At 41.0% G+C, this 22,432-nt stretch overlaps 1 protein-coding gene across 2 annotated transcripts in view; it reads left to right on the top strand.

Moving 5' to 3' along the window:
• Positions 1–22,432, top strand: part of KCNH1 (potassium voltage-gated channel subfamily H member 1) — a gene marked incomplete at its 5' end in the record, with an annotated part of 415,511 nt that overhangs the window by 78,828 nt on the left and 314,251 nt on the right. The window contains one exon of one of the 2 annotated variants that reach the window (XM_081224401.1): positions 17,823–18,215. In XM_081224401.1, the coding sequence (XP_081080527.1) occupies positions 17,823–18,215 (393 nt within the window). Of the gene's footprint in view, positions 1–17,822; positions 18,297–22,432 lie in introns of both variants that reach the window. The other variant, XM_081224400.1, reaches the window with a different exon arrangement.

Raw genomic sequence — 22,432 nt, 5'->3', positions numbered from 1 at the left:
TTCTATATCATGGTTATTATTGTGTTTGTAGAACATTCTTGATACTACATTTTTGTCAAGAATTATACTTTTATTTGAGTCTTCTTTTCTAGCCTTTTCTTTGGCTTTATTTTTCAGTCAGTCATTCACTTCTGCAGGTGGTTTTGTTAAGCACTTACTACGTGCCAGACACTGTGCTAAGGACAGCGTATGTGGTGGTAAGAAGACAAGCTCATGCCCTCACGAAGCCTACAGTCTAGTAGGAGAGACATCTGTGAACAACTGAATAAACGGATACATGTATCACTGTAATTCCTGATGAGGGACAAACCTGCTGATGTGATAGAAGTCAACAGAGGAAGGGAGGTGGTAGAGAGTCTGTTTCAGAAGGTGGTCAGGGATGGCCTCTCTGAAGAGATGACGCTGACACTGAGACCCAAAGGTTGGGAAGAACCATCCATGTGGAGAGTAGAGGAGGGGCATTTTGAGCTGCCCTCGGGTGGGTAAAGAGCTTTGGTATTTTTTTCAGGAAGCAATGGGGTCGAGTGGTTGGTGTGGGGATGAAGGGCTTAGATGGGGTTGGAAATTGCCAGGGGCAGGTAAATTACGGCAAGATTGTTGATGTTGTTTGAAGTGATATGATCAAATCTGAGTTGTTGTATGGTGTACGAACTTGACGGGAGGCCAGAATGGAAGTGGGGAGAGGTTCGGAAGCTACTGCTGTGCTGCAGTGAGAGGGGTGGCGCACTGGATAGAGTTGTAGAAGTAAGTTGGAAAATGGTGACTGGATCCTGAGTCAGATGTATTTGGTGGTAGAAGCAGCAGAACTCCCTGGTGGGTTAGTTCTGGAGGTTTTCTTGAAGGGAGATATCAGCTGCACACTTTGTGGTACCGTAGCAGGAGAGAGTGGCATTAAGAAAGCCAAGCAAGGAGAGGGTTTCAAGAAGGAAGAAGTGTGAAAATCTGTAAACAGCTCCTGAGAGCATGAGTTAGATCAGGATGGAACCGTCCATTGGATTTAGCAACACTGAGTTTGTTGGTGACCTTGACAATAGCTATTTGATTAGAGAGTGGAGGCAGTAGTCAGGTTGGGGTGTGTTGAAGGTGATTGGAGGGGAGAACGTGGAGCCATCATGTTTAGGTTACTCTTTCAAAAAATCTGGCCATAAAGGGGGAAGAGCAAAAGGAACTGAGCAAGAAAGGGCAGTTGATGGATGTCTAAAGATGCTGATGGAATGATCCTGTGTCCAAGGAGAGGTTGATGGGAAGAAGAGAGGGGGAATCATGGGGGGTGTAAAGCACTTGAGGAGGGGGAGGAGAATGAGGTTCAAAACACATGAGAGGACTTGGCCTTTGATAGGAAGAAGGCACTTCCTCTGTAGAAACAGGAAGGGGGCAGGTGGATGAGGGTGGAGACTGATTTATAGATACATGACCATTGGAAGACTGGTTCTGTTTTTTTCAGCAGTTCATTAGGTAAAAATTTGAGCTAAGAGTGGGGTGTAGCAGAGGAGCACATAAGAGCTTAGAGTGAGATACTGTGATCTCTGATCCACTTCAGCAAAAACCGCTTTGCATGGTGAGATTCATTTGACACAGAAAGGTTTCAGGGTAAGTGTAGTTTGGTCCTGCTTCTTTCTTAATCTAGCTCGGTGTGGCTTGGGGACTAAGGTAGTTACTCTTCAGGGAGACAGGCTCTGGCCAATGTGGCTGGTTCAGGACTTTAATTGGGAAGTCCTGGAGAAGGTCTGTAGTGGGAGATGGTACCTTTGACGACAGGTGGCATGTTGCCATCATTCAGAAGTCCTATGGAGAATCAGTAGTTTATGAAGAGTCAGTATACAACAGAAGAAAAGCACTGAATCAGGAAACCGAACTTGAGCTTATGGTCCTGTTTTGTCATCTGCTATGTGACTATGAGCAAATCATTTACTCTCTGCGTTTAATTTCCCAGTCTATAAAATAAGAAAAATACCAGCCTTCCCATCTCATGAGGTTGCGTGAGATGTGATGACGTATGTCAGTGTTCTGTGAAAGGCATTTCAGGCTGTACAAATAGATTCATGAAAAGACTCAGAGGCTTGGAGCTGGCGGCCTGGCTTGTGCTCACAGCTCTCTGCTTACTCACCCCTGGTATGACTCAGGATGAGTCACTTCGCCGCACGGAACCTACATTTTCCCATCTGTAGAACACCCTCACAGGGTGAACATAAGGATTCAGAAGTACAGTAGAGGACTTTGGAAGTAAAAGTGCTAGAGAAATGTGATAATCAGCCTGATTTCCCTGTTCTTCATTTAGGGAAAAGCCTTAACTCTATTTTCCTTCCAGAATCAGTCTTCAAGATGAGCATTCTTTGACTCCATCAATAATGGCTTATAATGAGCCCTTTCTCTGGGCAGAGCCTGGGTGTTGTAGGGGGAGGGATGGGGAAAGTGTGAACTAACATTACACTAGGAGACGTGGTACCTGCGTTTGGGGGAACTCCTGTCTGATTGGACGTGTAGGACATGTAGGACAGACACAAGCCCACTCTTAGGAATGCGTTCTGGAAGGGCTGTGTGAGCTGTCTGCCTTGGGAAGATTCCATTGTACAAGACTTATCAGATGGAAGAATCTAGAAGCACATGCTCATGCTGATAAGCATAGAAAAGTGGTGGGAGACATTCTCCTGAAACTTCAGAAACAGCTGAGGCTGTTTCTCTGCAAAGTTTTGAAGCATCACTGAGCATCTAACATTGAGCAAACTTGTTATAGCTGGATATAAGGTCGGTATCCCATCTCTTTTGACTCTGCACCCAGAGACTTCTCCCTTTGGAAGACTCTAACCCTTTGCCAGATGAGAATATTCTGAATGATACTGAGAAAGCTTTTTCTCCTGAGGGTGGCAGTCATGGAGCTCATCAGAGCCGTGCTGTTACCTGTTGTTCTGGTCTGAATCCATTCCTGTATACATTTCTGTGGAGGAAGGTGGATGAGTCTCACAGGAATCTTTCTGATAAACATCAGAAAGTCATTTGTCATTACACTCTGAAAAGACTATTGGTGTCAGATAGTTAACTGGATGCAAAATACTCTTTTGGTCTGGGAAGTTTTCTTAAGAATCTTGATTTTCTGTAATGAAGAACTCACTCCTTGGAATTTCCATCTTCTGTTTTCCATATAATTGCTAAAGAGTTCATATCAGAGTGAAATACGTAGGATCTCAAGTCAGACTATAAAAGCCTGGCCTTAGGGGAAAAATTCATAGCTTTTAACATAAAGATTTGGAAAGAGAATGTGTCACATTTATCCTCATCAAATGTCCTAGCTTCCAAGCCTCCTTGCAGAATGTAGATATCCTGTGATTGCAGTGTGAAAGGCTGCATCTCAGAGACGGGAAGAGGAAACTGAATACAAGTCCTAACATCCCTCCCTGTCTATCCCTCCCTGTCTATCCTAGCACCTCTGTCTACACCCATCGAACACATGTTGGAATAGCAGCAGAGGGAGAGTCTCTGGGTCAGCCTGGCATTGTTGGGAGGTATGAAGACACTATTGACTCAGGCCTTACTCAAGCGGGCCTAATAGTGTCCTGGAAAGCATCAGAATGGGAAATCCACCTGGGAATAATTATGGATTAAATCAAACTGTCACAGGAACAGCCATTTTTCTCTAAAAGGACATTTCCTTCTTGGAGTTCCAAGCGACTCTGGTGTGCAGTCTGCAGGCAGCTGCTTACTTGTGGATTCTTTTGACTTCTTGCTGAATGGTCTTATTACTGTATTTTGCAAACATACTGTACTAAACCCCTAAGTAACTCACCTCCCTTTCCCCTACCTTTCCCTTAGCTCAATGCCCAGGACTCCTTTCTCACAACGCTTGTGATTCATCTATATTCAGTTGATTTTTTAAAAAATTAAATTTCTTATTTTGAGGTAACTGTAGGTTCACGTGCAGTTTTAAGAAATAATACAAAGAGATCCCATGGGCTCTTTACTCAGTTTCTACTGATGGTAACTTCATGCAAAACTATAGTACAGTATCACAACCAGGATATTGACATGGGTGCAGTCAAGATACAGAACATTTCCATCACCATGAGAATACTTCATGTTGCCTTTTTATGGCCACACCCTTCCTGCCTTTTAAGGAGTTAAACCCCTGGCAACCACTGATTTGTCCTCTATTTCTATAATTTTGTCATTTCAAGGATGTTATATAAATAGAATCATGTAGTGTGTTGTCTTTGGGGACTGGTTTTATAAACCTCTGGAGATTCATCTAGGTTGTTGAATGTATCAGTAGTTGGCACCCTTTTCTTGCTGAGTAGTAGTCTATGGCAGCGGTCCCCAACCTTTTTGGCACCAGGGACCGGTTTCATGGAAGACGATTTTTCCACGGACCTGGGGAGAGGGGATGGTTCACGCGGTAATGCGAGCGATGGGGAGCGGCATACAAAGGTTCCCTAACTCGCCCACCCCTCACCTCCTGCTGTGTGGCCCAGGGGTTGCGGACCCCTGGTCTATGGTATGGATGTGCCACAGATTGTTTAACGATTCATCTGTTTAAGGACATCTGGGCCAATCCTGATTTTTAATATTACAGTTAAACTTTCTGTGAGCATTCATGTACAAGTTTTTGCATGAATATAAATTTACATTTTTCTGGGATAAATGCCCAGGAGTGTAATTGCTGTTGCATACTTAGTTGTTTAATAAACTGCCAAACTCTTTTCTGGAGTGACTGTCATTTTACATTTGCATTAGCAATATATGAGAAGTCTAGTTTATGTGCAGTCTCATCAGCATTTGATGTTGTCACTATTTTTTAGTTTAGCTATTCTGATAGGTGCATAGTGATATCTCATTGCATTTCCCTAATGGCTAATGATGTGAACATCTTTTCACGTACTTATTTGCCATCTGTGTATCCTCTTGGGTGACATGTCCATTCATACCTTTTCTTCATTTCTGATTGTTTTTTATTGTTGAGTTTTGAGATTATATATTGTAAATTATATATCCTAGATCCTATTTCTTTGTTGGATATGTGGTTTGCAAATATTTCCTCCAAGTCATAGCTTGTCTTTCCATCCTTCTAACAGAGTCTTTTGCAGAGCAAAAGTTTTAAAGTTTGATAACGTTCAGTTTATCAGTTTTTTTCTTTCATGGATTGTGCTTTGGTTTCAAGTCTAAGAACACTTTGCCTAGCCCTAGGTCCTGAAGATTTTCTTCTATGTTTTTTTCTGAAAGTTTTATAGTTTTATGTTTTACATTTAAGCCTGCAATCCATTTTGAGATAATTTTTATATAAGGTATAAGCCTTATATTGAGGTTCTTTTTTTTTTTTTTTTTTTTGGCCTGTGAATGTCCTTTTCTCCAGCATCATTTGTTGAAAAGACTGTCTTTCCTCCACTGAATTGCTTTTTGCACCACTGTCAAAAATCAGTTGGGCATTTGTGTGGGTCTATTTCTGGGTTCTCTATTCTGTTCCATTAATCTGTGAGTCTATTTTTCTATCAATATCACACTGTCTTAATTACTGTGCTGTATACCAAGTCTTGAAATTGGCTAGACTGATTCCTCCCACTTTATTCTTCTTATCCAAAATCGTTTAGGATATTCCTGTTTTTTTGCCTTTCCATGTAAATTTTAGAATCATCTCGTATATATCTATAAAAATTCTTGCTGGCATTTAAGTAGGAATTGTGCTAAACCTGTATCAATTTGGAGAGAATGGAAGTCTTTAGTACATTGAGTCTTCTAATTTACGTGTCTCCATTTATTTATATCCTCTTTGATCTCTTTTATCAGCATTTTTCTTTGTTTTTGGCATCCAAGTTCTGTGCATGTTTTATTATACCTATACTTAAGTATTTTTTTAGTGATTATAAATGGTACTGTATAACTTTGGTCTTCATTTCTAGTATACAGAAATACAATGATTTTTGTATGTTTGTCTTGTGTGACCTTGCTGAACTCACTTATTCTAGGAGTTAGTATGTAGATTCCTTGGAATAGTCTATATACCCCATTATGTCATTTGCAAATAGGGATATTTTTATTTCTTCCTTCCTGATCTGAATACCTTTTATTCCTTTTCTTTTTCTCTCTTCTCTCTTTCTCTCTCTCTTTTTTTCTTTTCTTTTTGCCTATTGCAGTGGCAGTACTATATGGAATAAGAGTAGTGAAAGGTGATATTTTGCCTTGTTCTTGATGTTAAGGGGAAAACTTTCAGTCTTTGACCATTAAATATGATGTTAGCTGTAGGTTTTTTATAGATGCTCTTTATCAAGTTGAAGTTTCCCTCTATTTCCATTTATTTCTGAGTTTTTATCATGAATAGATGTTGAATTTTGTCAAATGCTTTTTCTATTACATTGATTCATTTTTCAGTATTGAATTAGCTTTCCACCCTTGGAATATACCCCACTTGGTCATTCTTTGTATATATTGCTGAATTCTATTTGTTACTATTTGTTAAGGATTTTTGCACCTATATTTATGAGAGATACTGTTCTGTAGTTGTCTTTTTTGTTTTTTTGTACTGTCTTTGTCTGGATTTGGAATCAAGGTAATACTAGCGTCACAAAATGAATTGAGAAGTGTTCCTTCTACTTTTATTTTCTGGAAGAGATTGTGTAGAATTGTTATAAATTCTTTGTTAAATTTTGGTACAATTATCCATTAAAACCATCTGGGCCTGGAGATTTCTTTTGGGAGTTTTAAAATTATGAATTCACTTTTCTTACAGTTTATGGGGCTATGAATTGTGGTAGTTTGTGTTTTTCGAGGACCATTTCATCTAAGTAGTAAAATTTATATGTGTAGAGTTGTTTGTAGCATTCCCTATTATCTTTTGGGTGTCTACAGTTTATAGTTGTATCTCCTGTTTCATTCCTGATATTAGTAATTTGTAGCTTTTCTGTCTTTTTAAAAAAAGATTTATTTATTTATTTATTTTATTTATTTATTTCTGGCTGCATCGGGTTCCAGTTGCTGGCACGTGGGATCTTTTGTTGCGGCATGTGGGATCTTTCATTGTGACGCACAGGCTCTTTGTTGTGGTGCATGGGCTTCTCTCTAGTTGTGACGTGTGGGTTTTCTCTTCTCTAGTTGTGGCGTGCAGGCTCCAGGACGCGTGGGCTGTATAGCTGTGGCACATGGGCTCCAGAGTGCAGGCTCTGTAGTTTGCAGCAGGCAGGCTCTCTAGCTGAGGTGTGTGAGCTCAGTAGTTGTGGCGCCTGGGCTTAGTTGGCCTGAGGCATGTGGGATCTTAGTTCCCTGACCAGGGATTGAACCCGCATCCCCTGCATTGTAAGATGGATTCTTTACCATTGGACCACCTGGGAAGTCCCTTTCTGTCTTTTTTGTTTTCTTTTTCTGTCTTGCTATAGGATTTCAATTTTATTTTTATTTTATTTTATTGATTTCTTAAAACCATTGATTTTCTCTATTGTTTTCCTGTTTTCAACTTCACTGATTTCTGCTCTTATTATTTCCTTCCTTCAGCTTGTTAATTTAGTTTTATTTTGCTCTTTTATAGGTTCTTGATTTGAGACTGCACATTATTGGTTTGAGACTTTCTTTTTCCTTATGCAAATATTTAGTGCTATAAATTTCCCTTTCAGTACTGCTTTAGCAGCATCCCACTAATTTTGATATGTTATATTCTCATTTTCACTGAGTTGAATGTATTTTTAAATTTCCCTTGCATCTTCTTCTTTAGCTCATGGATTATTTAGAATTATATTGTTTGGATATTTAGTTTCCAAGTATTTGGTTATTTTCCTGTTACCTTTCTGTTACTGATTTCTAGTTTGATTCCATTATAGTCAGAGAATATACCTGGTGTGATTTAAATTCTGTTAAATTTGTCAAGGTTTGTTTTATGGACTAGTATATCATCTATCCTGGATAATGTTCCAGTGCACTTGAAAAGAATGTGCATTCTGCTCTTGTTGGGTGGAGTATTTTATAAATGTCGATTAAATCCTGTTGGTTAATGTTGTCATTGAGTTCTTCTATATCCTTGCTTACTTTCTTTCTAGTTGTTCTATCAAAGGTTGAGAGAGGAGTGTTTAGGGTTTGTCTGTTTCACCTTTCAATCAGTTTTTGCTTCATGTATACTTGGAGCTCTTTTGTTTGGTGAATATACATTAGGATTTCTATATCTTCTTGGAGAATTGACCTTTTTATCATTATGCAATGTGCCTTTCTGTGTCTGTTGTTTAGTTTGGGTAATTTCTATTGCTTTGTCTTTAAGTTCACTGATTCTTTCCTCTGAAAAATTGATTTTCTGTTCTTCAGGCAGTTTGATGTTTTCTTGGTTCTTGGTATAATGACTGACTTTTTGTTGAAATGGGCATTTTGGACATTATGTTATGAGCCTCTGGATCTTATTTATATCTTTTGCTTTAAGTGGCTACTTTTGACACAGATGTGGCAGAGGAAGAAATAGGTATCCCCTCATTTCTGCCAGGTTGGGGTAGAAGTCCAGGTTTCCAACTCAGCCTCCATTGAAACTTGATGGGGGCTCCTTGTTACTGATGGGTAAGAACAAGAGTTATAGCTCCCCACCAAGGTTACATTGATACCTCTCTGCATTGCGGGGTGGGGGGCCTTATTACTGCTGGCGGGAGGTGAAAGGAAGTCCAGGCTCCCTACTGGAACGTCTTTGGTAATACTCCAGTAGGAAGGAGGTGGAGGCTGGGTGCATCATTACAGCCTCAAGAAGGGGGAAATCTAGGCTTTCTAGTAGGCTTTGCTGACCTGGATGGGACTGGGTTCACAGCTTTTTCTGTAGTGTTTGGACAGGGTAAAGTGGTTATTATCTAAAGTTTTCTATCTTTTGAGGCTGTCCCCTTCCCAGTTCTTCTGCTAGAGAGAGTGGGCTTTTGTTGGGACTCTTTTTGTCTGCACTCATTGGTGTTTCCAGGTTGCTCCAAGTCTAGGAATATATGAGGTAAAAAGAAAACCCAGAGAATTCACCACTGTATTATTCCTAGCCAGTTGCTTTCCTTTCTTCACCTTTCAGAGTCTTCCTATGTTTATTTTATATATAATGTCCAGGGCTTTCAGAGGTACTTAGAGGGAGGAATAGGGAAAAGTATGTCTATTCCATCTTTCTGGAAGCAGAAGTCTCATTCAGTTTATTTTTATTTGTTTTATTCTTACAGGTCAATCACTTTTCCTACCTGAGATCTCAGGGCCCAAGTGTCCTTAATCATACTTGTATAAATTCCTTTTCATGGGGAGAGAAATTTAAATCCCAATTCTTGAAGAGCTCTGCACATTGGTGGGAAGGGTGGAAATAGTTCCCATACCCAAACTGCACACTGGGCCCTCTGTGAATTTATAGCTTTCTTTTGCTCACCTTTAAGGCCTGGGGCCAACCATAGGGGGACCAGGGATATTCAGATTATTTCATATTCACTAAGGGATCTTTACCTCTAGAGGAAAAAGAGAAGTTCCCATGACACTAGAGGAAGTTTCACCTAGGGGTTTATAGAAACCTATAAGTGGCACAGAGGAGCAGCTGGGGTGGGATTGGGTAGGGTGGGTCCCTTCCAGCTTGGCCTGGCCTCTAAAAGCAGAGCTTTTTGCCTTTGACTGTAGAGGGTGAAAACCATCCATGATACTTTCTTGGAGCCAAGCTTCTCTGCACTTCATCGTTCGCTAAGTCTACTTCCTTAAAAGTCTGTTATTTAGAGAAATATAACCTTGATGTGGAACAGCATGTGTTTTTAATTCAGCTAGACCTAGTTTGGGATCCTTGTTCCATCTTTTGCTAGCTGTGTGACCTTGAAGTTCAGTCATTCACTTAAAAATCATCCTGTAGTGACTGCTCTGGGCCAGCCACCATGCTGTGTTTTGGGAATAAAGTAATGAGTACCGTTCACTGCTCCCTTTTCTTCACTTTTTAGCCAATAGCAAGTCCAGTTGGTTTTACTTCAAAACTCTATCCAAAATTGGACTACTTTTCTCCGTCAACCTTTTTCCCAGGCTTTTATAATAAGTTCCCTGATGCTGTTCTTCCCACTAATCCTTTGCCTCAATTCATTATCTACACAGTAGCCAGGGTGATCTTTCAAAAACATGCATCAGATTATTATTCGCATACTTAAGACCCTCCAGTTATACTGAGAATTAAATCTGACACCTCCCTGTGGCCCACTAGGGCCTGTGTGGTCTGGTTTCTGCTTCCCCTCTGAGGTCATCTAGCATCCTTTCCCCCCTCATGGCTTTAGTCACACCTGACTTTTTTCTCTTCCTAAAGATATCAAACTTGTCCTACCTTGGGGTCATTACACCAGTTATCCTCTCTGCCTTGAATAATCTTTTTCATCAAAGTTTGAATGACTGGTATCTTGCTTTCATTGAGGTTTTAGTTCAAACACTCTCCTTCTCTTACTTCTCAAGTCACATTCTGTCAAAACACTGTGTGCCCCTCCCCCAACATCTTATTTAGCTCTTCTTACAATTTGAAATTATTTTGATTTGTCTACTAGACTGAGCTCCATGATTCCTGAGAGCAGGAATCATGCTGTTTCCTTCACTGCTGTTTGCCCAGTATCTAGAACAATTCCTGGCACTGAGCAATCAATATTTGTTGAGTCAAGTTGCTTTTCTTTTTTTAGTAGAGTGAATTATTTTATTATTTTATTATTTATTTATTTATTTATTTATTTTTGCAGTACACAGGCCTCTCACTGTTGTGGCCTCTCCCGTTGCACAGCACAGGCTCTGGACACGCAGGCTCAGCGGCCATGGCTCACGGGCCCAGCTGCTCTGTGGCATGTGGGATCTTCCCGGACCGGGGCACGAAGGCGCGTCCCCTGCATTGGCAGGCAGACTCAACCACTGCGCCACCAGGGAAACCCTATTTTATTTTACTTTACTTTATTTTATTTTATTTTATTTTACTGGAGTAAAATTGCTTTCTAATGTTGTGTTAGTTTCTGCTATACAATGAAGTGAATCAGCTATATGTATATCCTATATTCCCTCTCTCTTGGACCTGCCTCCCACCAACCCCCATCCCACCCATCTAGGTCATCACAGAGCACTGAGCTGAGCTCCTTGTGCTATACAGCAGGTTCCCACTAGCTATCTATTTTACACATGGTAGTGTATTTATGTCGAACCTAATCTCCCAATTCGTCCCACCCTCCCCTTCCCCACACCCTGTCCACATGTTGCTTCTCTACATCTACATCTGTATTCCTACCCTACAAATAGGTTCATCTGTATATGTACCATTTTTCGAGATTCCACATATATGTGTTAATATACGATATTTGTTTTTCTCTTTCTGGCTTACTTCACTTTGCATGACAGACTGTAGGTCCATCCACATCTCTACAAATGACTCAATTTCATTCCGTTTTATGGCTGAGTAATATTCCTTTGTGTATATGTACCACATCATCTTTATCCATTCATCTATCGTTGGACATTTAGGTTGTTTCCATGTCCTGGCTATTGTAAATAGTGCTGCAATGAACACTGGGGTACATGTGGCCTTTTGAATTATGGTTTCTCAGGGTATACGCCCAGTAGTGGGATTGATGGGTCATATGGTAGTTCTATTTTTAGTTTTTTTAAGGAACCTCCGTACTTTTCTCTATAGTGGCTGTATCAATTTACATTCCACCAACAGTGTAAGAGGGTCCCCTTTTCTCTGCACCCTCTCCAGCATTTATTGTTTGTAGACTTTTTGATATGAGGTGACACCTCATCATAGCTTTGATTTGCATTTCTCTAATCATTAGTGATGTTGAGCATCTTTTCATGTGTTTGTTGGTCATCTGTATGTCTTCTTTGGAGAAATGTCTATTTAGGCCTTCTACCCATTTTTGGGTTGGGTTGTTTCTTTTTTTGATGTTGAGCTGCATGAGCTGTATGTATATATTGGAGATTAATCCTTTGTCAGTTGCTTCATTTGCAAATATTTTCTCTCATTATGAGGGTTGTCTTTTCATCTTGTTTATGGTTACCTTTGCTGTGCAAAAGTTTATAAGTCTCATTAGGTCCCATTTGTTTATGTTTGTTTTTATTTTCATTACTGTAGGGAGTGGGTCAAAAAAGATCTTGCTGTGATTTATGTCAAAGAGTGTTCTGCCTATGTTTTCCTCTAAGAGTTTTATAGTGCCTGGTCTTGCATTTAGGTCTTTAATCCATTTTGAGTTTATTTTTTTATATGGTGTTAGGTAGTGTTCTATTTTCATTCTTTTACATGTAGCTGTCCAGTTTTCCCAGCACCACTTATTGAAGAGGCTGTCCTTTCTCCATTGTATGTTCTTGCCTCCTTTGTCATAAATTAGGTGACCATATGTATGTGGGTTTATCTCTGGGCTTTCTGTCCTGTTCCACTGACCTGTGTTTCTGTTTTTGTGCCACTACCATACTGTCTTGATTACTGTAGCTTTGTAGTATAGTTTGAAGATGGGGAGCCTGATTCCTCCAGCTCCATTTTTCTTTCTCAAGATTGCTTTGTCTATTCGGGGTCTTTTGTGTTTCCATACAAATTGTACAATTTTTTGTTCTAATTCTGTGAAGAATGCCATTGGTAGTTTGATAGGAATTGCATTGAATCTGTAGATTGCTTTGGGTAGTATAGTCATTTTCACAGTATTGATTTTTCCAATCCAAGAACATGGTGTATTTCTTCATCTGTTTATTTCATCTTTGATTTCTTTCATCAGTGTTTTATAGTTTTCTGAGCACAAGTCTTTTGCCTCCTTAGGTAGGTTTATTCCTAGGTATTTTATTCTTCTCATTGCAGTAGTAAATGGGATTGTTTCCTTAATTTCTCTGTCTTATTTTTTTTTGTTAGTGTATAGGAATGCCAGAGATTTCTGTGCATTAATTTTGTATCCTGCAACTTACCAAATTCATTGATTAGTTCTAGGAGTTTTCTGGTGGCATCTTTAGGATTCTCTATGTATAGTATCATGTTATCTGCAAACAGTGACAGTTTTACTTCTTCTTTTCCAATTTGTATTCCTTTTATTTCCTTTTCTTCTCTGATTGCTATGGCTAGGACTTCCAAAACTATGTTGAATAAGAGTGGTGAGAGTGGACATTCTTGTCTTGTTCCTGATCTTAGTGGAAATGCTTTCAGTCTTTCACCATTGTGAATGATGTTTGCTGTGGGTTTGTCATATATGACTTTTATTATGTTGAGGTAGGATCCCTCTATGCCCACTTTCTGGAGAGTTTTTATCATAAATGGGTGTTGAATTTTGTCAAAAGCTTTTTCTGCATTTATTGAGATGATCATATGTTTTTTATTCCTTAATTTGTTAATATGGTGCATCACATTCATTGATTTGTGTATTTTGAAGAATCCTTGCCTCCCTAGGATAAATCCCACTTGATCATGGTGTATGATCCTTTTAATATGTTGTTGAATTCTATTTGCTAGTATTTTGTTGAGGATTTTTGCATCTATATTCATCAGTGATATTGGTCTGTAATTTTCTTTTTTTGTGATAACTTGTCTGGTTTTGGTATCAGGGTGATGGTGGCCTTGTAGAATGAATTTGGGAGGGTTTTTCCTTCTGAAATTGTTTTGGTATAGTTTGAGAAGGATAGGTGTTAGCTCTTCTCCAAATGTTTGATAGAATTCGCCTGTGAAGCTGTCTGGTCCTGGACTATTGTTTGTTGGAAGAGTTTAATTACAGTTTCAATTTCATTACTTGTGATAAGTCTGTTTATATTTTCTAATTCTTCCTGGTTCTGTCTTGGAAAATTATACCTTTCCAAGAATTTGTCCAATTCTTTGTGGTTGTCCATTTTATTTGCATATAATTGTTTGTAGTAGTCTCTTATAATCCTTTGTATTTCTGTGGTGTCAGTTGTGATTTCTCCGTTTTCATTTCTAATTTTATTGATTTGTGTCCTCTCCCTTTTTTTCTTGCTGAGTCTGGCTAAAAGTTTATCAATTTTGTTTATCTTCTCAAAGAACCAACTTTTAGTTTTATTGATATTTGCTATTGTTTTCTTCATTTCTATTTCATTTATTTCTGCTCTGATCTTTATGATTTTTTTCCTTCTACTGACTTTGGGTTTTCTTTCTTCTTTCTCTAATTGCTTTATTTGTAAGGTTAGATTGTTTATTTGAGGTTTTTCTTGTTTCCTGAGGTGAGATTTCATTACTATAAACTTCCCTCTTAGAACTGCTTTTGCTGTGTCCATAGGTTTGAGGTCATTGTGTTTTTGTTGTCATTTATTTCTGTGTATTTTTTTACTTCTTCTTTGATTTCTTCAGTGATCTCTTAGTTATTTAGTAGCACACTGTTTAGCTGCCACGGATTTGCGTTTTTTACAGTTTTTTTTTCCTGTAATTGATTTCCAATCTCATAGCATTGTAGTCGGAAAAGCTGCTTGATATGATTTCAATTTTTAAAAATTTACCGAAGCTTGATTTGTGACCCAAGATGTATCTAGCATGGAGAGTGTTCCGTGTGCGCTTGAGAAGAAAGTGTATTCTGCCACTTTTGGGTAGAATGTCCTATAAATGTCAATTAAATCCATCTGGTCTATTGTGTCCTTTAAATCTTCTATTCCTTATTTATTTTCTTTTTTCTTTTTTTTTTGTGGTACACGGGCCTCTCACTGTTGTGGCCTCTCCCAGTGTGGAGCACAGGCTCCGGACACGCAGGCTTAGTGGCCATGGCTCACAAGCCTAGCTGCTCTGTGGCATGTGGGATCTTCCTGGACCGGGGCAGGAACCTGTGTCCCCTGCATCGGCAGGCAGACTCTCAACCACTGCGCCACCAGGGAAGCCCATCCTTATTTATTTTCTGTTTGGATGATCTGTCCATTAGTGTAAGTGGGGTGTTAAAGTCCTCTACTATTATTGTGTTACTGTTGATTTCCCCTTTTATGGTTGTTAGCATTTGCCTTATGTATTCAGGTGCTCCTATGTTGGGTGCAAAAATATTTATACTTGTTATGTCTTTTTCTTGGATTGATCCCTTGATCATTATGTAGTGTCCTTCCTTATCTCTTGTAACAGTCTTTATTTCAAAGTCTATTTTATCTGATATGAGTATTGCTACTCCAGCTTTCTTTTGATTTCCATTTGCATGGAATATCTTTTTCCATCCCTTCACTTTCAGTCTGTATGTGTCTCTAGGTCTGAAGTGGGTTGCTTGTAGACAGCATATATATGGGTCTTGTTTTTTATCCGTTCAGCTAGTCTGTGTCTTTTTGTTGGGGCATTTAATCCATTTACATTCAAGGTTATTATGGATATGTATGTTCCTATTACCATTTTCTTAATTGTTTTGAGTTTGTTTTTGTGAGTCTTTTCTTCTCTTGTGTTTCTCACCTAGAGAAGTTCCTTTAGCATTTGTTGTAAAGCTGGTTTGGTGGTGCTGAATTCTCTTAGCTTTTGCTTTGTCTATAAAGATTTTGATTTCTCCATCGAATCTGAATGAGACCCTTGCTGGGTAGGGTAGTATTGGTTGTAGCTTTTTCTCTTTTGTCACTCTAAGTATATCCTGTGACTCCTTCTGGCCTGCAGTTTCTGCTGAAAAGTCAGCTGATAAGCTTATGGGGATTACTTTATGTTATTTTTTGCTTTTCCCTTGTTGCTTTTAATATTTTTTCTTTGAATTTAATTTTTGTTATTTTGATTAATATGTGTCTTGGTGTGTTTCTCCTAGGGTTTATCCTGTATGGGACTCTCTGTACTTCCTGGAGTTGGGTGACTGTTTCCTTTCCCATGTTAGGGAAGTTTTCCACTATAGTCTCTTCTAATGTTTTCTCAGACCCTTTCTTTTCCTCTTCCTCTTCTGGGACCCCTATAATTTGAATGTTGGCATGTTTAATGTTGTCCCAGAGGTCTCTGAGATTGTCTTCAATTCTTTTCATTCTTTTTTCTCTATTCTGCTCCTAGGCAGTTATTTCCACCATTCTGTCTTCCAGCTCACTTACTTGTTCTTTTGCCTCAGTTATTCTGCTATTGATTCCTTCTAGTGTATTTTTCATTTTAGTTATTGTGTTGTTCATCTCGGTTTGTTCTTTAGTTCTTCTAGATCTTTGTTTAACATTTCTTGTATTTTCTCAATCTGTGCCTCTATTCTATTTCTAAGATTCTGGATCATCTTTACTATCATTACTCTGAATTCTTTTTCAGGTAGGTTGCCTATTTCCTCTTCATTTATTTGGTCTTTTAGGTTTTCACCTTGCTCCTTCATCTGTGACATAGTTTTTGGTCATCTCATTTGTTTTTTGATGGGTGGGATTGTGTTCCTGTCATACTGGTTGTTTGGCCCGAGGCTTCCAGCAGTAGAGTTTGTAGGCTGCTGGGTAGAGCTGGGTCTTTGTGCTGAGATGAGGACCTCCAGGAGACCTCACTCCTATGAATATTCCCTGGGATCTGAGGTTCTCTGTTAGTCCAGTGGTTCGGACTCGGAGTTCCCACCACAGGAGCTCAGGCCTGACCTCCAGCTCATGAACCAAGATCCTGCAAGCTGCGCGGGGCAGCAAAAAAAGGAAAAAAAGAAAACAGGAGCAGAAGAATAACAAAGGGTCAAAAGTAAAATTAGAAAACTAACAGATATGTTAGAAAGAATAAAAAAGTAAAAATACAGGTGAAACAACAGCTGGAAGGTAAAACAGAAGTATAATAGTAAAAAAGAGGAGGGAAAAAAAAGCTGGAAAAGTCCCTGGCTGTGGGGGGTGGGGCTTAGGCAGGGGTGGGGTTTAGATGGTGGGTGGGGCCTATGCTTAGGACCCATAGGACTGGAAAATGCCCTGGGGGGGGTGGGGGGGCTGGGGGGGTGCTTAGGCTCAGTGCAGCAGGAGGGGCCCAGGAGTGCCTCTGGCCTTGAATGGCAGAGGACCAGATCCAGGACCCCAGCAGGCTAGGCGTGTTCCCCCCCATCCTCTGATCCTGGAGGGCCCCTCCCTGTTGGCCTCTCTTCTCCTTCCCCTGCCTCCCTCCCTCCTATGCCCCTAGGACTCACGAGGCCAGAGGGGGCCCTGGAAGGCAGAGGACCAGACCCGGAAACCCAACAGCCTTCCTGGGCCAAGTCAGTGGGGGAAACACCCGTGGTGCTTCCCATCCTGGTCCTGGCACACCCCTTCCGCCCACCTCTCCTCTTCTTCCTCTCTACTCACCCCCGCTATGCCCCTAGGATGGACGTGGCCTGGAGGGGGCCTCGGAGGGCAGAGGACTGGCCCAGGCCCCAGCAGGTTTCCCGGGCCTGATTGGCCAGGTGAAATGCTAGGTGCACCCCAACCCCCATCCTCTGAGCCCCCGAGGGTCCCTCCAGGTGTGGGAATCCCTCCCCTCTCTCAGCCATCCCTCAGGGGTGCCTGTCCTGCCCAGCCTCCACTTCTCCTCCCCCCTCCCTCCCTTCCACATCCTACCAGGTCGCTTGGGGGTTCCTCCTATCTCCTTGGGCATTGAGGTCCCCCACCAGAGTCTGGCAGGTGCCCTAGTTGTGGGGAGACGTGAACTCTGCATCCTCCCCCACCACCATCTTGACTTCAGGAACCAAGTTGCTTAATTCTCTTGTGCCTCAGTTTCTCACTTGTCACACAGAATAATAATTGGCTAATAAAATAAGGTTGTGTTTAGAATTAAGTGACATAATACTTGTATGTGGAGTACTTAGTACAATGATTGGCTCACAGCAAGCTGAATAACAGTGTTTTATTGTTTCATATGATTGATTATATTACAATGTTCAATTCCATTCTGCCATAGTCCTTTGGCACCTGTTCTTGCATCTAATGATCCATCTGGAGTGTTATGAATATTCATCTGTGACAGATACTGACTGGTTTGATGCTGACAGTGAAATCCTAACTTAGTTCTCTCTTGGCTATTTTTTTCTGTACAGGTTCTGCAGCTGGGCTCAGACATCCTTCCCCAATACAAGCAAGAGGCACCAAAGACTCCCCCTCACATCATCTTACATTATTGTGTTTTCAAGACCACGTGGGACTGGATCATCTTGATCTTAACCTTCTACACAGCCATCCTGGTCCCTTATAATGTCTCCTTTAAAACCAGGCAGAACAACGTGGCCTGGCTGGTTGTGGATAGTATCGTGGATGTTATCTTTTTGGTGGACATTGTGCTGAATTTTCATACCACTTTTGTTGGACCAGCTGGGGAGGTGATTTCTGACCCCAAACTCATCCGCATGAACTATCTGAAGACGTGGTTTGTGATTGACCTTCTGTCCTGTTTGCCATATGATGTCATCAACGCTTTTGAGAACGTGGATGAGGTTAGTGCCTTTATGGGTGATCCAGGGAAGATTGGTTTTGCTGATCAGATTCCACCACTCCTGGAGGGGAGAGAGAGTCAGGTACATCCCTCAAATCTCAGACCTTGTTGTCATGTCTTTAAATTAATTGTGGGTGGTCAACAGAAGAGTAATTAAATGGGTGGGAACTAGCATGACTGATGTCTGGAACATAGGGAGCATGATACTTGATTGATATCATCACCTGGTGTTTTTGTCCTTTGGAGGTTTGGAGGCCCTGCCTGTCAGTGGATGGATGTGGAGGAGACCAGAGGCTTCCTTCTTATTCCATGTGGAGTGCAAGCCACTGGTTTGGGTGGTGGGGCTGCAGAAGTAGGCATGCATTGCCACTGCATTGATGAATCTTTCACTTGGTATACAATTGCTTTATGCCTACCTACTGATTACTCTCATTATGGGGACTTTTCTGTTATCTGCTGCTGACCTTTGGCTGTTTGAAAGCTAATTAACTCTTGGCAACAGGGATGCTACTCTCCTCCAAGTTTGCTTGCATTTTTTTTCTTTTTCTTTCTTTCTTTCTTTTTTTTCTTTTTTTGATTAATGTTGGGAAAGAATGAGTTGTTTCTTTGCTGAAATGAGTTTTGGAGGTGACCAATGGCATTCAATTGTCCATGCTCTCCATTGCCTAAATTTGCTGAGGAAGTCAGTCTGTGGTTAAGCCTGGCTCTTGTGGCTAAGAAGAATACTGCTACTGGATTACCCTGCTGTGGGTTGTTAGTCCTACAGGCCATGGAAGGAATTAAAAGAAGATAAATGCTCTGTAAATGTGCTGGAATCAAGACATGCTTAAGCAGTCACTGAATGGGTGCCTAGGACATATTGCAGCAGGAAGGGGCCACTGGGCTGGTTAAAGTGATTTTCTCCTTTGAAAAAGCAAGGATGTAATGTCACGGCAAAGGAAAATGTCAGGTTCTTAATCTAGTTTAAGTGTTCTATGGAAATTGTTCTTCCTTTTTCCTACTCTTCAGTTGACACTTTAGATGGCAGTACACCTGGTAAGTCTTCAACCTCAGATAGCAGTGGCCCTCATTGCCTCAGATTACAGAGGGTCCCAGAGGTCTCTGTCCAGCTGGACTGCTAACTGGGTGGGTCATCAGGAAGCCATTGGGAGGCTGAGTTGAGGCAAGATACACTCTCAGGGCTAAATGGCTAGTGGGACTCAGCCTTGAGATAGTTGGAGGGAACAGCCAGCTTCCTGCCAGGATAACAAGACCTGCCAGTGACTAGATGTCTTGCTGGTGGCATAATGATGCCTCTCTGCCTTCAGATCAGTACCAGCAGTGGGCAAGGACTCCAGCCCCTTCCTCTGTGAGGATCCAACTACCTACTACTTTTCTCTCCAGTGAAGAGGAGCTGATGTTCAGGTGCTCCAGACTCAGAACAACCCCTGCTTTCATCTGTGTGGTGTGTTTTAATAGACTTTAAAATCCCAAGGAATAATTCTCTGAGTGGCTTGTGTGGATTTTTTAGGGAGATTAAATGAGTCGAGACTGATCATTTACAAGAGAAAAATCGTCCCTAAAGTGAATGTTGGGATTCTTAAATGTGAATTTTAGTACATGTTGGGAATGATATTTTTCACTGTGAGCACATTTCTAGAAATTTTTATGTTAGTTAGTGAGGAAAATATGATCATTTTGGCTTAGATAATTCAACTGATGATTTCAACCTAAAAGAGCTTCTTATACACATATGGGAAATGAAATTTAACTTTAAAAAAACTGATTGAGTTTTTAAAATAGACCATTTGCTATTTATAGCAATGGCATTAAAATTTTGCAGATAAATAGAACAGTTCTTCAGCTTCCACAGTTTCTTATTAAACACTGGCAGAGCTGTAATCACATATGTGAATGTGTCAAGACTACCTTGTAGGTTAGCAGAGCAGAGAGCTTCTTCTCAGGCTCTGTGTATGTTGGGCTGGAATTCCTTTGCCATTAACTGTGAATACCCTGACATGGTTTCTGATTTCCAGATTCATGAAATAGATTGTAGGTAGGAAAATCATAATTTCTCTGTAGCTTTCTAGTTGGCAAAGGGTTTATCATCAAAGCTCTTACTACCATTTCTTGATGATAAATAATAATATGAATATTAAGGGATTCTAGCTATGATTTGCTTCTGTAAAGTCTTGTTTTTATATTTAGTAGCTCCTTTTAAAGCTTTGGCTCACACCTGAAGTAATGCCTTTCCATGACAACTGCGGTGGAGTTGGGGAAACACGGGGAAACTGAAGATTTGGCTGCTGGTCCTCTTGTTCTCACCTCTTAAGACAGCTGGGAACCTTGTGCATGTCATTTAGCCTTTCCGGGTTACAGTTTTCCTAGCTACATCTTAGGGATGATACTGCCTTACCTGCCTGAAGGCGTGGCATTTGGGTGGTGGATTTTGAGTTCCCTGCCAGCTGCAAAATCTGGTGAGTTCTAAAATCTCTTCTGTGTTAGTCTCACCTCCAGACTGACTATAAAAATGAGAGGCCCATCCTCCTGACCTCCTACCTTTTGTGGGAGTTGGAGGAAAGTGGGGGAGGATGGAGACATTTAGCAGGTTATGATGAGTAGACCTATTGGAGATTGGAGCCCAGTTGAACTATCATGTAGTTTAACCCTCTTAACTCACAAATAACCCAGGGGATATGACTCACTCAAGATGGTGTAGCAAATCATATGGTCACAGTAATGAGTCACCTTCTGACTCTTCTCTGTTCTAATAGTGACAGATTTGATAAAAGAGGGACAAAACACTGAAGGATACTGTTGAGTCAAAACTGACCAAGAAGCTCCTGATGTGTGTGGCTCACCTATTAGCTTGGTTGTCGTGATTGGGAGGTTGGGTATTAGGTACGGGGAGGTGGGCAGCTGCATTTTCCCCAAGGCAGCTGGGTTGGTGATGAGATGGGCAGGTTAAGATACTCACCAAGGGACAGACCCAGCACCATTTTCCAGGTACAGGCCTTTTTGTTAAAAGGCACCATTAAATCAGTGGGCATGAAGGGCTGGTGGGGCTACGAGGAGGTTGGGGAGACTGTGAAGGGCACCTATCTGTTGTCTACATCCACCATGTGCTGTCTTCTTATCCACACTCTGCTGTGAGGTTGCTCATCTAATATTGCAGCTCCCTTGGCTCTAGGCCCTTCCTCTAAGAGAGTGTGGGGAGAAATAGGAAATTATTGACTCATTTCTCATAAAAATTACGTGGAGCTGCCCTCTCTCTGGTGTCTTCCTAATTATGCCAATGGAATTGTGTCACAGTGGAGACCACCAGGGAAGAGGGGAATGAGCAGCGGGGGCTTTGCCATCTGTGTGTGGGGGGGTTTAGGGTGTGGGCATGGGTGTTGGGGTGGAGGCTCTTAGAGTGAAAGGATTGGACCCTCCCAATCCTCGGGTCAAGAAATTAGGTTAGATTGCGAAAGCCAACAATTGTGAATTCAGCCTTGTGAATGTAGCCCATCTCCATGATTTAAGCCACACAGATGATCCTGTTTGGCCAGCTTAGTTCACTTATGTAGATGGCCTACATTTTCGTCATTCTCCAGTCTGTTGGTAATCATCTGTTTTGGAGGCAGTTCATGAAAATGTTTGCATATTAGTTAAGCTGGTGAGAGGACAAAAGGTCTGAAACTGGAGTGAACGAAAGCTAGGAAGGGGTGAGCCGAAGCAAAAGTCAAATGAGTCTCTTTCAAGCACTTAGCGGATTATTGGCCTGGTATGCTTCATGCATTAAGTATGGAATTATTAGTCACAAAACATATTCCCTCTCCTAAGGAGACCTTATTGTTTATGGCCATTGGAGTATGGAAGTGCAAAGAGGAGAATGGAGCCATCTGTGCCACCTCCCGGGTCACAATTCGGGTGCCTTGGGGCCAAGAGCTTCCTTCTTTCCCTGACTCTGTAACCTCAGACAGCAACACCACTGGCTAGTGGTGGTCACAGCTGACACTTGCCAAGAGCACACAGAAGATGCTCAGCCAGAGCAGAACAGGACTAGATGTGCTGATGGAAAGATCAGCAGCTTCCCTTTATCTAGTGCATCTAACTTTCCAAAATACTTGCACACAGATTATCTTTTTTATTATTGAAATGTGGTTGATGTACAATATCATGTTAGTTTCAGGTATATTCCATAGTGACTTGACATTTGCAAACATTACAGAACGTTCACCATGCTAAGTCTAGTAA

The sequence above is a fragment of the Mesoplodon bidens genome, assembly GCF_964165515.1.
Source record: "Mesoplodon bidens genome assembly, chromosome: 2".
NCBI lineage: Eukaryota > Metazoa > Chordata > Mammalia > Artiodactyla > Ziphiidae > Mesoplodon > Mesoplodon bidens.
This window is presented reverse-complemented; position numbering and strand designations above follow the sequence as displayed.